General features: G+C 48.6%; 1 protein-coding gene across 1 annotated transcript in view; it reads left to right on the forward strand.

Annotated features, from left to right (window-relative positions):
• Nucleotides 1–15,480, forward strand: part of LOC104128829 (unconventional myosin-X-like) — an 82,770-nt gene that overhangs the window by 6,740 nt on the left and 60,550 nt on the right. The window contains exons 3-6 of the mRNA XM_035897095.1: nt 4,199–4,357; nt 8,940–9,127; nt 9,368–9,502; nt 14,861–14,985. Coding sequence (XP_035752988.1) covers nt 4,199–4,357; nt 8,940–9,127; nt 9,368–9,502; nt 14,861–14,985 — 607 coding nt within the window. The remainder of the gene's footprint in view (nt 1–4,198; nt 4,358–8,939; nt 9,128–9,367; nt 9,503–14,860; nt 14,986–15,480) is intronic.

Here is a 15,480-nt window from a genome sequence, read left to right on the forward strand (position 1 = left end):
CAGCTCTGGGGTAAGAAGTCCAGTCTTGTGCTTCAGGGCTTTTGCCATTTGTTTTCACTTCCTTAAAAACACCTCAAGCAACAAATCCATCAGAAATGTGACTTCCTGGGAGGAAAGGAGGAGCCGACACTTAGGAAACAAAAGTTGGGCAGAACAGAGCTGGCAGATCTTTAAGGAAGTGGTCCACAGAGCGCAGGAGCTATCGATCCCTAGGTGTAAGAAATCAAGCAAAGAAGGGAAGAGACCAGCGTGGTTGAGACAGGAGATGCTGGTCAAGCTAAGGAGGAAGAGGGAACTGCACAGGCAGTGGAAGCAGGGACAGGCATCCTGGGAAGAGTATAGGGAAGTGGTCCGGTTGTGTAGGAATGGGGTCAGGGAGGAGAGGTAGTGGAGGCCCCATCCCTGGAAACATTCAAGGCCAGGTTGGATGGGGCTCTGAGCAACCTGATCTAGTTGGCGGTGTCCCTGCTGACTGCAGGGGGGTTGGACTCGATGACCTCTAGTGGTCCCCTCCAACCCAAAACATTCTATGATTCTATGATTCTATGATTCCTGGGAGGAAAGGAGGAGCCGACACTTAGGAAACACAAGTTGGAAACCACGGTCCAGACAGACCAGCCAAATGCTCTGTGGGTAAACGTAACTTAGATGCTGAGCGAGAGCTTTGCTCCCTTGTTCAGGGTTGCACTAATGGATGGATTTGAGGTTGAGGAGGAATCATTTCTCCCCTGCTCAGTCTGGCTTGGTTGGCAATCCTCATCTTGGCTTGCCTGCCAGACAGGTTTTGCTTTATTCCTGACCATTGCATGGGCTTGGAGAGAGTCCTGCTCATTTTGTTCTGACCGTGGGCTAAATCTGAGACAGTCAGTTAATCGCTGGGGAGAAAGTAGTAATCGCTGGCTGTGTTGTGGGGTACCTGTGTGGTATTTGGTGGCTTGTTTGTAGTTAGACTGAAAGCTGATGGGTTTTCTTCCTAAATAATAAAGATCTGCTTATTAATGCCTGTAACTTTCTGTATAAGTATTAACTTGTTGGAAAAGAGATATTCCAGAGGCAGCTCTGCTGAGAGATCAGCTTGTCTGTGTTCTCACTTGCTTCAGGCAAAATCAGCCATTGTATGCAGCTCAGTAGTGCTAGCTGCTGAAGCCAGCCTGGCTCACCTTACCTGGAGCGGGATGGTGGGGAGGATGTTGCTCCAAACTGCTCTCCTGGCAGATTGCTGGAGGGACCCAGAAGTGAGCGGTGGGGTAACAAGAGCCTCTTTACTGGGGTGGCTGGGGGTGGGAAGGTGCCTGGTGGTCCTGGATCAGTGCAGCACCTTGTGAGCTCTAAGGGTGGAGGGTCATCACGTCTGGGTCACGTTTGTATCTCAAACCTCAGAGCTCCTCAGGGAAAGGCCCTTTGACACAATCTTGGGAATAAAAAAACCCCACCACGTGTCTCTCTCCAGGACCCTGGATGGTCCCTGCAGCCTGATGGTGATACAGAGACTAGAAATTTGTGTCTACCCTGGGGGGCAGAGGACAGATTAGAAGCCAACTCTCTTCCAGTGCCAGGGAAGGCCTGAAACCTCTCCCTCATGCTATAGGTGCCTTCCAGGGGCACGGAGACCTCCCCTCCCAAATCTCAGTGGGGCTGGAGGCCCCAGCCTCTGCCTGAGGAAGGGTGAGCTGCTCAGAGTGCAGTGATGGGCAAGGGTGTTCCGTGAACCTCCCCAGCCTCAGGGACAAATAGGTGACATCTTGGCCTCGGCTAGGGTGTCAGTGCAGCATCAGTCCGCCCCTCCAGGGAGTACGTTTCACCTACATGGTGTTACTGTCCAGAGGGTACCAGGTCCAGTGCCCCTCTCATCCACCTCTGCTGCAGTCCTGTCAGAGCACCTGTTTAACTCTGGACCCGATTTTTTGGTTTTTTAGGGAGGGGTGACCGAAAAACCCCAATCAGGAGGCTCAAGACAGGTTTAACAAGATCTAGTCCCTGCTAAATCATTTACTCTTGTATTTAGGCCTGCTGTTGCTCATCAGGGTTCCATTTTCTCCCTTGTTGTCTACAAGAGCAAGTAAAGAAGCTGACACATCACAATTATTTTTCATGCACGGCAGCCTCTTGGCACAGGTGCTGCCAACCGCCTGGTATCTTTTGGGACACTTGTCCACTCAGCTTTTTCCCTAGGCATTTTCTTGATGTTTTCTCTTTTGGCCCAAGTGGCCACAAGTGCTGACAATGCAGTGGTAAATGAGTAAGTGCCAGGCAGATGTAAGGAAAGCTCACGTCATACCATTTTGGACTTGTCCCCTTCCAAAATTTGCCCAAGTAAGTAAAGAGAGGGAGGGTGGTTTGCTGCCTCATGGTTTGAAAGTGGCTCTGTGAGAGAGTCCAGTTCATGTTGTGCATTTGCAGCTTGTACTCCCCCCTGAATTTAATCGTCCCAGCCTCCCTTCCTGCTCCCTCACTTCTCTTCTGGAAGTGCCTGAGGCCTCTGCTCTGAAGAGAAAAAAAAAATATTATGTGGGGTTTTTTTGGGCCATGCTTGCAGAGTGGGGGTCCTGCTGCTGGCAGAGTTGTACCTCTCTGATACCCAGCTGCAGAAGTGGTGCAGAGAAGTCCAGGGAGGCCTGGGGAGAGGCTGTGTGCTGGAGTGGACTGTTCATGAATATGAACTATGTATTTTTGGGAGCCCCTTGGCTGGTGAGAAAATCGGGCTGTGGGGCAGACTCCCAGTGGAAGAGGCCAAGCCCTTGTCACATTAGGTGTGACTGGGCAGACCTGGGGCAATCATCAGGGGAAATGAGTCTGCTCCTCATCCCCAGCTCCTTCTGGGAACAGAGCCGTTGCTTCGATTCTGCTCACTTTTGCAGGCATTGCGGGGGTCTTGTAAAGGGACCCTTCCCCATTCGGGTGAGGGTGCGGGCTCAGGGCTGAGAAGGGGTTCTCGCTGGGCTCCTGCAGCACACTGCGACATTGAGTGCCCAGCAAGGGACCAGCAAGGGTGGCTCACGGCGGGGGCAGGGGGTCCTCATTCTGTCTGCAGCTCGCGGCTGCGTGGCTGGGCTTTCCCCGGCACCCCGAGGGCTCTGGGGAAAGCAGGCAGGAGGAAAAGGAATGCAAATGAAGTACAGACCAGAGCCCCAGAAAGGAAGGAAAACCCCAAGTTTCTGTGGAAGGGTTACTGCGGGCCAGTTTGCTTCTCCAGGCTGCCTTGTATGAAGTCTCCCATCTGTCTGTCTTGGGTCTTACCATCTAGCACAGCTTGGGATGCTGGGTGGGAGATGGTGCATGGTTGAATCCAAGAGTGGGAAGCAACTGAAATAACTTTTGTGAAATGCCAGCATCGTGCTTGAGGAGGAGGAAAGGAGGGCTGGGATGTGGCTATGGTGGAGGGGAACAGTCACATAATCTTGGCTGTGTTGAAAGGGGGTGAAGAAGGTGACCCAGGAGCTGAAGTGTGGGTTATTGAGGAGGAGGAAGCTCTAGCAGGAAGAAGGATGCAGCAACTGAGGCAAGAAGAGTGCAGCTGCATAGAGGGAGAAGTGGTCGCTTCCTGGAGCAGGGATGGAAGTCAATAGCTGTCACTGTACAAACGCTTTGAAAGCTGCAGGCACACCAGGTGTCACCGCTTTGGCTTCTCATCTGCTTTTCTTTCCTTTGCTCTTGACATGACAACCTCTCCCAGACACGCTCTGGGTGCTCCTATGGAGGGTGCAGGGCCAAACCTGGAATATGAATAAGCTTTGCCTTGACCTCCCCACAGTCAGAGATACGATCCCACCCATGTTTTTGTGAAAGACTGTTCCCGGTTTCTTGGGGGCAGCTGCCACTGTTATTCACAGTCATGAGCGCAGTGTGTAATACCTGTCTGGCCTGGTGTACCTGGAGGCTGTGCCCTGCTCCTGATAAGGGCACTTCATCAACGATCACGTAACCTTGCATTGATCCGTCCCTATCAGTAGTGAAGGTGAGAGAGTGACTCTGTAGCAAAGAAAGGGAGTGTGCTCTATGGTTTCTGGCCAGATTGCTCAAATAGGTAGGAAAAGGAACTGAGGAATGACTATAAAAATAGGGAGCAGATCTGTGCCTTACTAATTTTCTTTTCAAGTGCTGAAGTATAAAGCTGTGGAAAAGGACATGTTTCTGGTAGGAAATCAGACTGTGTGTCTAGGTGTCATGGGCTTATTTCTGCTTTTCCCCATTTTTCTAGGTATTCCAGTACCCCAAGGCCTCCCTTTCCAGAGAAAAAGTCTTGCCAATGCACCAGACCAGCGTTGATGGGGTAGAAGACATGTCCACGCTGGGAGATCTGCATGAAGCAGCCATCCTGCTTAACCTGCACCAGCGCTACCAACAGGGTAACATCTATGTAAGTGCTCAAGCTCGGACACATCCCTTCTGGCTACCAATTTTTGTTTAGCTTCAGGCCTGCCACTTTGCATGTGAAATACTGATTTTTAGCATTGTTTCATGTGGATAAAAAAGGGAGTTTTTTTTCTGCCTTGACTGCTCCATCAGCCCTGTGAGATCCTACCCCTACCAGAGGGGCTTCTTTGCATCTGCAGAAGAAGTTCCAAAACATGAACATTCACCTCTAGGCTTTAGAATCATAGAATTGTTTAGGTTGGAAAAGACCTTTAAGATCATCAAGTCCAACTGTTAACCTAACACTGCCATTCCACCACTAAACCATGTCCCTAAGCACCTCATCTACCCATCTCTTAAATACCTCCAGGGATGGGGACTTGACCGCTTCCCTGGGCAGCCCGTTCCAATGCTTAACAACCCTTTTGATGAAAAAAATTTTTCCTAATATCCAACCTAAACCTGCTCTGGCACAACTTGAGGCCATTTCCCCTCATCCTATTGCCCATTACCTGGGAGAAGAGACCAACCCCCACCTTGCTGCAACCTCCTTTCAGGTAGCTGTAGAGCGCAATAAGGTCTCCTCTCAGCCTCCTGTTCTCCAGGCTAATTGTGCAGCTCTGTATCCTCCATGACCATCTGTGTTTTACAAGCTAGTGTTCATGTTCCCCAGATTCCCCATTTTTACTGTTCAGAGGTTTACATGGCCAAGCAGACTGGAAAGTGCAGTGTACACAGGCGGTTGTTGGTTATCCCTCCTGAACCAGATAAAGCTACTGCTCGACAAAACTAGGAAGGCAAACCTGTTGCCTAATTCTTCTGCTTTTATGTGCAGTTGTGCCTTTTTTGAGTTGCTCTGCTCTCCTTGCACAGATGAATACTCAAAGCGTCTCCTGATTTCCCTCTCGGGCCCTTGGGAAAGAGGCAAGCCCCAGGAAAGGGACCTGTGAGGAAAAGCACGCCCAGGACAAGGCACCCCTGGCGTGCTGGGATGGCAGCATGCTCTGCTGAGACTTGGAGAGGACTAGGAGGATATATTACAAAGGCTGCTTTGCCTCGCTTTACTCTTACTTTGCTTGTCCATGCTATGTGCACCCAGAGTTTTTCAGATTATGACAGGAAAAATGTAAAACTCTGTGTTGCATGGCAACCATTACCAAGGCAACCAAACCATATGCACCTGTATTCCAGGAAATTATCAATAAAGTGACCCCGTTTCTGAGCCATCTCCTGCTCCGGGATGCAGAGGAGGCTGCAAATTGTCTTTTTTTCTGTTGCTGTAGACCCCCTTGCCTGTTGTCAGTCAGCATAGCCCTGTGGCAGTACCCACGTGCACACGCTCTTTTGATGGCCCTTGTCCTTGCTGCTCTTCCTGACCTGTGTTTGGTGCGTGCTATGTGTTTGTGCAGCTCTTTGCCCTTTTGAGTATATTCCTTTTCCTCACGTTTTGAGATGTGAGGCAGGTTTCTCTCCTTTTTTCAGTCTGTGTCTTGCACCAGAAATGCCACACCACCAGCACCGTGACAGTGTCACAGCAGCTGTATCTCCGTAAGCCTTTCCTCTAGCCCTGACATGTCATTCCTTCTCCTCTTCAGCATTAGTTCTGTGGCTTCTCCATCCGTGTGTAAAGGTGGTAAAAGTTTAAATATGATGTCATTTTTTGCCTGTGGATAGTGCATTAATGTCAGCTGTGCACCTCAGATCTGAGTTTTTGGGAGATACATGAAGGGGCCTGACTTCTGTAATATGCTGAGCACTGGGAAGAAACCCCTGGTGAAGGATTGTAAGCCCCCTCTTGAGTGGGAATCTGGGTATATGTTTGCGCAGTGTCTGACCTGGAGGGCACCAAACCAGACAAGTGCTATTTTGCATTACTGCAGTGCAGACATTAATATTGCAGTTAGCTTATCACTAACTACTAGTTTTTGCCATAGCCCTGCCGTATATGGTTTTCAGTTAAGCAGAAATTGAGAATGTCAGCTGTAGTGCCACCTAATGACTTGCAGTGTTCTGTGAACACCATGAATGCTACAGTGGTTGAGTTCATTTAATATCGTTCTTCATGGTCTCCACAGCTAGAGCATAGTAGGCTAAGGTTGCAGATGAAGCTGTACTGAGAGGAGTTATGCCTATCAGTCAGGGCCAAAAATATTTGGAAGGAAATAGGAGAGATCAGAAACAGGGGAGAAATACCATCATTTTCTGGAAAACAAATGCACCTGAAGGAATGGGTAACCTGGTATACTGGTAACTAGTATTACAAATAATGAAAAAAAAAAAAATAGAGGGGATGGAAAACTGAGAATATGAAGTGGACAACTGCTGTGAAAAAGGGCAGCGCAGTTCTGAGTTGTATGCCTAGAGGCATCCTACCATGAGCACCTAAGGGGGATCCTTTCTCGTCAGGGAGCGTAGGTGGCAGTACTGGTCTGGTACCCATAATTAATGTGCTACAGGAATACCGACAGTCTCCACAGTATCTCTTGTTTTTCAAAGAAATACTATTCAAGCTCTACCAAACTGTTTAAGGAAATTGTGTGAGCACAGCGACAGCTTGCAGCATTGAAGAATGCATCTTCCCCCTTCACTCCTGCAATTCCTGTATCCCTTAATAAAAGTAGACCCAACATAATGTGAGTGATGTATATAATGAGGCAGGGGCTGTACTGCCATGCTTTGTGCTGTCCCTAGCTCTGCCATGCCTAACCACCCAAGCAGGATCTATTTTCTTGAGGAGATGTGCCACTTGTGGCTTGTCCTGCCCTACACAGTTCTCTGGGGACGATCACTATTTGCTAGTAAGAGTGGCTGGTATGTACATGGTTGCACAAATGCTGCTTCTATTAAAAATCATGGATAGAAATAGTCTATAAGGGACTGCAGGTGATGAAGAGACTGCAACTGGGAGATGGGAAAGCTTCCTAGAAACACCTTTGAAAGAGATGGCTGTACTGGAAGAAGTTCTGGAAAGGCCTAGAGTGAAACTAGAGTGGGAAATGCAAAATGAAACATCTGAGAGGAAAAAATGCTGTTAAGGTCTAGGAGAAGTGTTGGGATGGACATCTGTTTTGCAGTCCCTGGAAAGTGTCTGTTGCTCAACTGGTTGTACAGTGCTTTTTCACGATCCATGTTTTCTCTCTCAGTCCTTTCCCATTTCCTCCCACCTGTCTTGCCAAAGATCATCCGCTTGCTTATTGCTTTCATCACTGATGAATTGTATTTCTGCCCACAAAGGTCTATGTCAGAGGGTCGTCAGGGCTGGTTCCATGCTAGCCTGTTCATACCAATAAAGCAATTAGGCCTAGGTGATGGGTTTTTTCCCCCTGATGATCTGTGACTGCTGCTTTAATAAATGAGTCTTAGATATTTTGGTGACTAGACCATCTTAGTCTGGCTTCTGGCTTCAGAGCTTGGCATTGCAGTATGGCTCCAGATTTCATTTGGCAGGGAGAAAGCACATGTCTTACTTGTCACCAAGTGTTTCGTTTACAGCTTCTCCAAATCCTTGTATATGTATGTGGTGACTCGTAGTTCATGGTTTGGAAATAATACTAGATGTTCTCCCTGGCCACAAAGCTTGGCAGCAACTGCAGCAACCTAAGTGTTTCCTCTATCACCCCTGCTGAGAATGGGTATTCCTGGAGCAGAGCAGCCCAAGATGTCCCTGTGAAGGAGGCCACTGCACCAGCAGCAGGATTTAAGCTGGATGTTGACCGTGTTACAAAGCCATTGTTAGGGGAGAGGTGGCACCATTGCTCTGAACTGCAGCTCTGAGAATAACTGGATTTGAGATGGTTGGCTGAACCGAAAAAGTCATGCCCCAAAAACCAAAATGCGTTTCCTTCTGACTTCACAAAAGAATATGTTTGAAATTCAGTATTAGGCTTTGGATATTTTATTTTAAACCTGACTAACTCTTTTCTTGAACTGTGAGATTTTTGAAATAAATATTTCAAAATAAAATATATAGAAATTGTAGAAATGTTTTGACTTGAAATCCTGAGCTTCCTCTTCAGCTGTCAGTTTTGATTTGGCTTACCAAGTGACTTAAGCTGCTCCAAACAGAATTTTTCGGCAGAAGAAAAAGATACGCTTTAGTGGCTCTTTGCACACGTGTGTCTGTGTCTGTGTGTCTGTGTCCCACCTCTTTGTTCAGGAGGTGCTTGAACCCTGCCAAGCCCCTTCCACTTAAGGCTGTGGATAGGGGCATTGAAGGTATCTCCTGACACTCCTTCAGTCCTGGCTCTGCTTTTCAGCTTCATGCACAGTGCAAGGTAGCTGGGTATGAAGATGGCTTCATGTTTTTAAATTATGTAAGCTTAATTTAGCGGACAACAGACTAAGAACACTTTATTGTAAAGCAGCGAAATTCAAACTAGCCCATCCATACCCAGTCATGCAGCCCCTGCCTTGGGGTTTGACATTCTTTGCTAAACTGGGGAGCTCTCTGCTGAAACCCAACTTCCTTATTTAGGCTTTCTCCCTTCGCCATGAGTTATTTCAGGGTCTGGGTTTGTCGTGATTTTTTTTTTTCCAGGAATTTTATTTCCTTGCTGTGTGTTTTGTTTTTTTTTTTCTCCCCCTAGACAAACATTGGTTCCATCTTGGCATCAGTAAATCCCTACAAACCCATCCCTGGTCTGTACAGTGTGGATGCCATAGACCTGTACAGACAGCACCGCCTGGGTGAGCTGCCTCCCCATATCTTCGCCACCGCTAACGAGTGCTACTGCTGCTTGTGGAAGCGTCATGACAGCCAGTGTGTTCTGATAAGGTTAGAAATGGGAGAAGCGGCTACTCCCTGACTGCATTGCATGCCTTGCTCCTGCTGCTCCGTTTGCAATGACATCTGCCTAAATATCCACACCATCCCACCCTTTGCCTGGCCCCTGCTTGCCACAGTGGAGATGCTACGTGTTTATTCCTGGAGGTCACTTCTCTGCCGTGGGTGGGATGGTCATTAGCTTGGTCTGTCCTGGATTTGTGAATGGAACGTGTATCTTTTCTTTAACAGCGGAGAAAGTGGAGCTGGAAAGACTGAGAGCACCAAGTTGCTGCTGAAATTTCTGTCGTCTATGAGCCAGACTTCCCTTGGGGCCCCTGCGTCAGAGAAGAGCACTCGTGTGGAAGAAGCCATCCTGGAAAGCAGGTATGGTCACCCATACAGGTGCCATGTGCCCTGTTGTTCTGGGGCAGCCTGCCTTTGGCGGGGGCACTGCCGTCTGCACAGTGCCTGTGTTTGGGCCGCTTGAGCCAGGCTGCGGATGGAGCCGAACCTGGGCAGTGAGGCTCATGCAGCTGAGCGGTGTCTCGTCAGGGAAGCGCGGCGGTTGCAGTCTCACTGGGACGCCTCCATGCTGGCTGCTCTCCCAGCTGCTTGTGGATTAACCTGGCTTCTTTCCAGTAGCAGCGCAGGGGTTGTGTGGCAGCCATGGAGTTAATGCCCTAGTCGAGGATGGAATGTCTCCTTCCTTCAGTAACTCATCCTCCGTGCCCGCCCAGCTGCACCCTTGAGGTCACCCACACACCACTGCGCTGTCCCTCTTTCCAGCACTCGCGCCCACGTCTCCATGGCAGTGGCTGGAGGGGATGGGGTCCCCTCCCTCCCTGCTGCAGGGATGGCTGTCCCAGGCCATCCCCGTCTCCCACGGCTCTCAGTGTGGGTGAATCTCCATCACACTCTGACTCCGGGTCTCCCCCTTTAGCCCCTGCTCTCCCCTGGCCTCCGTTTGTTTCGGGCTGCCACCATGTCTTGCCCCCAGAGGTCCTGTGGGCTGCCTTGCAGCTCCCTTGCTGTCTGGGCAGGTGGTTTTAAGGAGAAACGTCCAAGGGGCACGAGCGAGGAGGTTTCCCTGGGGGCTGCAGCAGGGCCTGTGGGAACCGGTCTCGGCTGGAGCTGGCACCGGGGAATAACCGCCCTGGCACCGGGGAATAACCACCACCCATCAAAACCTTGCAAAGGTGTCAAGTGGGCAGGGAAGTGCATGGTGCCCAAGTCAAACGTGTTTGGGAAGGAAACCGGCAGCCATGAGGGGATAGAGACGTGCTCTGTGGGGGATCCTTCATGCCAAAGAAGGTGCTGGCACCCCTGAGGGACTGTGACCATGCCAAGGGCAGGAAAGCCCCAAGCTCCATGGCCCACCCCAGGACTATGGCGCACGGGTGACCCACACTGGAACAGGGACACCAAAGAAAAAAAGTGTCAAGAAAACTTGAAGAAGCAAAGTGCAGCTGAGGAAGAACCTGTAAGAGGCAAAGAGCAGCAGAGAAAGTGAGGAAGCAAAGAGCGACAGAAAGAAGCGGTTGTGTGTGGGCCCCAGCCTCCTGCGCCGCTTGCTGCCTTGCGGGGGGGGGGGGGGGGGGGGGGGGGGGGCGGGGGAGGGGCTGGTTTTAACCTGAGGTAAAAAATGGAAGCTGAGGCTAAGAAAGGGGAGCGATAGGTGTTGGACATCAGGTAAAGCCTTGGAAAGAGGGAGGAAAGATGTTTACTTAGGTGTCTGTTTTTTTAACACCTGAATCCATGATCAGAAGTTTCCCCTAATTAGCAATAAATTAAATTAAACACCAGTTTCCCAATGCAAGACTGCCTGGAGGACCTTGCTGGGGGTCTTGCAGTTCAGTACTGTCAAGGGCGAGGCTGCAGGTTGGTCCCAGTTTGAGCCTGTGATAGTTGCAGAAGCCTCCAGAGGAGTAAATCAGATGTCTGCAATAGGATCTAGTTGTGTATTATGCTGGAATCCTTTGAACCATCTGTGTAAAAGTGACTCTCATGCAAGCGGCACACTTTGGGGCCCAGGGAGTAGGGAGAAGGAATGTTTCCTGGAAGACTGTGATGCAAAAAAGTTACTAGTAACTGTGGTGGAAATAGCGAAAGCAGACATGCAGTGCTAACGTGGCAGCTGCAAGAGTGTTGCAGTTTTTAGGATCCTTATAAGCAGCGCAGCACTGAGCAGAGTGGTTGCTGCCTTTGGACCCCGTGCTCGAGAGGCTGTTGTTGGATGATTTATCCTTTGCAGGTGTGCAGATTTTACCACGGACATTGGCAAATTGGAAAAAGGTCTTAAGTGCAATACAGTCATGACTCAAGATCTGCAAAATCCACTTTAAGGCGAGCGGCTTAGAAGGCTGAAGCCCGCTTAGTGCTTAAGTGGTAACTTGACTGTGATCCAAAAAGCTTTCGATGGTAGGTAGGTGATTCCTGAGTCTGCAAGATCCCACAGCTGTGAGGTGGAGTAAGAGCTCATCGCTCGTTTTGCGTACATCTCCAGTGCTATGTGAGCTGTTGCGATGCGAGTGCAAAAGAATTTGATTTGTCACCTTTTTCCTCAAGAAGAGGAGCTGAAGACCTGGCCCAGACCCAGAAGCTGCTGCCGCTCCTAATGAGTCTACCTCATATGTTTGCAGTTCCTCTTCACTTGCTCTGCCAGTGGCCCTCCTTAGGCTAGCTTATGGCAGATTTTCATCCTTGCACCCCGGCACATACCCAGGAACAATGCTGGATTCTTTCTCCATTTCAGACAGCGTTATAAACAAAGTGTTACGTCAGCTTTTTATCATTTGCTTGTGTGTTGTAACATTCGTGCTTGTTGTGCGTCTCAGAAGTCAGGCTCTGAAAACTGCCTTGGCACTGTTGATTTGGTTGGTTTTCCTTCTTGAAAATATCCATCAGTCCATTAAAAATCCTGCTAGCTTTCCTCTCAGCTTTTTTTCTTGCTTGCTTCGCTCTGAAGCTCCCTTCTCCACGTTGGGTGACACTGCTTACAGCATAGCCACCTCTCTTGTTACTCAGCCCTCCAATCTTCAAATCTGCTTTTTTGTCTTCAGCTATGTGTCTGAATCCTGGAGCTGCAATATTTCTAAAATCCAGGCTTCACTTTCTGCTGCCCTGCTGAAACTGGTTCCCATTGTTTCGAGTCCTGCAACGCACCCTGCCCGCATCCAGCCACGCAGCTGGCATCGCCTTCCCGACGCGCTGCTCCGCCTCGTGCAGTTCACTGCCGCATCGAATGCCATGTTGCGACGTGCCGGCTGGCATGGGCAGTTCGCTTGGCCCGGGCACCCTCCCTCATTCCTGGCTGTATTGGCTCACCCACCCCTCTGCCCGGCAGCTGCCGCCAGCCTCGGACACCCACGTGCCTATTTCCTCCCCCATCCCTGAAAGACTTCTGCGCTCCTGTGCGTGAGCCCATTGCCAAACTGAACTATAAAGCTACTTCCTTGTGCTTTGCTTATCTAATTTAACATGATTTAGAGCCGTAAAGATTGGCTGCCTGGTGACTGCACTCTCACTGCAGCTGCAGCTGCGGTGGTCGTAGAACATAACCCTGTCCTCCCTTTTTCTGGTTGTCCCTGTTAACTTTTGTTGATTCATGGCGTTGGTGTGCTCCGAGGGATACTCCTGTGCAATGTCCCTATTTACACACTTGTTTCAGAGGCGTGGGTCTTGGAGTTCAAATTCCCCAGGGCAAGGAACTTCCCTCCTGATCTGTGCACACAGATTTCTGTGACTGGGTTTTCTGTGGTTGTAATGTGTTATAACAGAGCAATTTCATTTCTATGCTTTTGTATGCTTAAAGTGATATTTTCAAGAGATAAATTAGGAAAATACTGCCTGAAGTTTCCTGAACGCTGTTGACCTTTTCCTACAACCACAGCTCTCACTTAGCGAACACTTGCAAGGCCTGAAGCTCTCAGCAAACTCCAGCGGCATCTGCAGCTGTGATTATTTGCCATGTTATAGTTATTAACTTTTGAATAATCCTGTATCTGCCCCTGTCTGAAGTGGAAGTGCACAGTAGATTAATGGAGATGTTTAAAAAGCAAGTATTTCTGAGGGTAATAACCGCAATAATTTTTGTTAAAAGCTATGTGTGTGTTTTAGAATTAAACATGATTGCTACAGGCTGTTCTTGTAGCATTTCCATGACTCCTTGCTTTTCAGGCCTTCACATTATTTTTGAATTGGCTAAATTGCAAAAATGAATATTTTAATCCTGGATTCAGCGTGTCAGTTTGAATGGTTTAGGCTTTTTCCTTGTACTGTTCTGTGGAGCAAGAACTAATCTGTGTTTTAACTCACTGCTTTCCATGTTGTGTGAACCTCCTGAGGACAGGAAGGTGACCAGGTGTGCTGGTTTGGGCTAGGATAGAGTTAATTTTCTTCATAGTAGCTTGTATGGGGCTGTGTTTTGGATTCGCTGAAAACAGCGTTGATAACACAGGGATGTTTTAGTTACTGCTGAGCAGTGCTTGTGCAGAGTCAAAGTCTTTTCTGCCTCTCGCCCCACCCCACCAGCAAGCAGGCTGGGGGTGCCCAAGAAGCTGGGAGGGGACACAGCTGGGACAGTTGACCCCAAGTGCCCAAGAGGATATTCCATACCATACGACGTCATGCTCAGCATATGAAGCTGGGGGAAGAAGAAGGAAGGGGGGGATGTTTGGAGCGATGGTGTTTGTCTTCCCAAGTCACTGCTATGCATGACGGAGCCCTGCTTTCCTGGAGGTGGCTGAGCACCTGCCTGCCCATGGGAAGCAGTGAATTAATTCCTTGCTTTGCTTGGCTTGCGTGCACGGCTTTTGCTTTCCCTGTTAAACTGTCTTTATCTCAACCCACGAGTTTTCTCACTTTTACTCTTCTGATTCTCTCCCCCATCCCACTGGGGGGAGCGAGCAAGCGGCTGTGTGGGGCTTTGTTGCTGGCTGGGGTTAAACCACGACACCAGGAGACAAAATTCTTCATCACCCAACTGAAGTTTGGTGATTCTTTTTTTTTTTTTTTTTTTTTTTTTCTCCTTTTTTTTTGCAACTTTTTTTTCCTGAAGTGGATGATGTGGCTCTCTTAGAATGAGGTTTTCAAATCTGTAACGTGTCTATATTCCCTCTGCCTGGAAACCATGTGGCTTGTATCAACCTAAGCAAGGTTTAAGTAACAAGGGTTTGCGTGTTCCCATATCAAATTTCAGTACCAAACAAATCAGTTTAGTACTATGTTTGTCTGTTAGTTTGAAAATGTTTACCTGTAATTTTAAGAGGTGGCTTATCCAGCCTTCTCTTTCAAAGGTAGAAACAGAAACAAAGCAGCATGTGGTTTAAAGCTACAGAGAGTTTGCCCTATACGGCTGATGCAGCTGAAAATCTGGATAAAAATACAAACCTGTTTCAAGGGATGCTGCTGGGTTAAGCACACAACCTGGCTGGGTCTTGCCACCTTTCGTTTCATGAAGCCACGTTGGGGGGAATGCCTTCAACAGCATGAACACCAGCTGCCCATATTGATTGGGGACTGATTTAATTAACTCCAATCCCAAAGGTTTAAAATTTATCTAGCCTTGTGTTAAATTGCTCTTGCCATCCTTCCTTGCCCTTGAGTTCTTCCTGCTTGTCCAGTCTGGTGCTGTAACAAATTAATCTCACGTGGCAGTGCACGCTGTGCAAATGGCAAAAGGCTGGGCACGTGTTTTAATGGTATCTCATCACCAATCATATCTTCATTGCCTTGTTTCTGCAGCCCCATTCTGGAGGCCTTTGGAAATGCCAAGACAGTTTATAACAACAACTCCAGCCGCTTTGGCAAGTTCATCCAGCTGCACTTCTCTCAACATGGACACATCCAGGGAGGCCGAGTAACTGATTGTATCCTTTGCTTCAGTGGACCAGAAATGGATGGAGCGAGCTCGGATGGATGGGTCAGGAAATCTCTCATCACAGTTTCTCAAAGCCAGTTTATAACTGTGGGCAAGTTTGCAACTTAAAGAGGGAAGAAGTGGGTTTTTTGTGGCTCTGCAGCACCTAACTTTGGAAACCTTTTGTCTAGGTACTACATTAGCTAGGGACATAGTTTGACTTTTCACTTTGGCAATCACAACACTTAATAGTTAAATCCCTAGAATTTGCTGCCGAGGAAGATCCTTCATGCTGATTGTATCCTGTTTTTCCCAGAAGATTGTTCCCTTATGTTAGTTCTGCCAATGAATTAATGATTTAGAAAAGTGAGACCAAGCTAAGAATCAATATATTCTGCACAATATTTGGATGCAGAGAACAGGAATCCATAAAGATCATTGAGTCCAAATCTCTGCTCCCTGCAGGACTACCTAAAACTAAATCATATGACTAAGAGCATCATCC

This window comes from Egretta garzetta, unplaced genomic scaffold (genome assembly GCF_000687185.1).
Source record: "Egretta garzetta isolate BGI_Z169 unplaced genomic scaffold, ASM68718v1 scaffold577, whole genome shotgun sequence".
Taxonomy (NCBI): domain Eukaryota; kingdom Metazoa; phylum Chordata; class Aves; order Pelecaniformes; family Ardeidae; genus Egretta; species Egretta garzetta.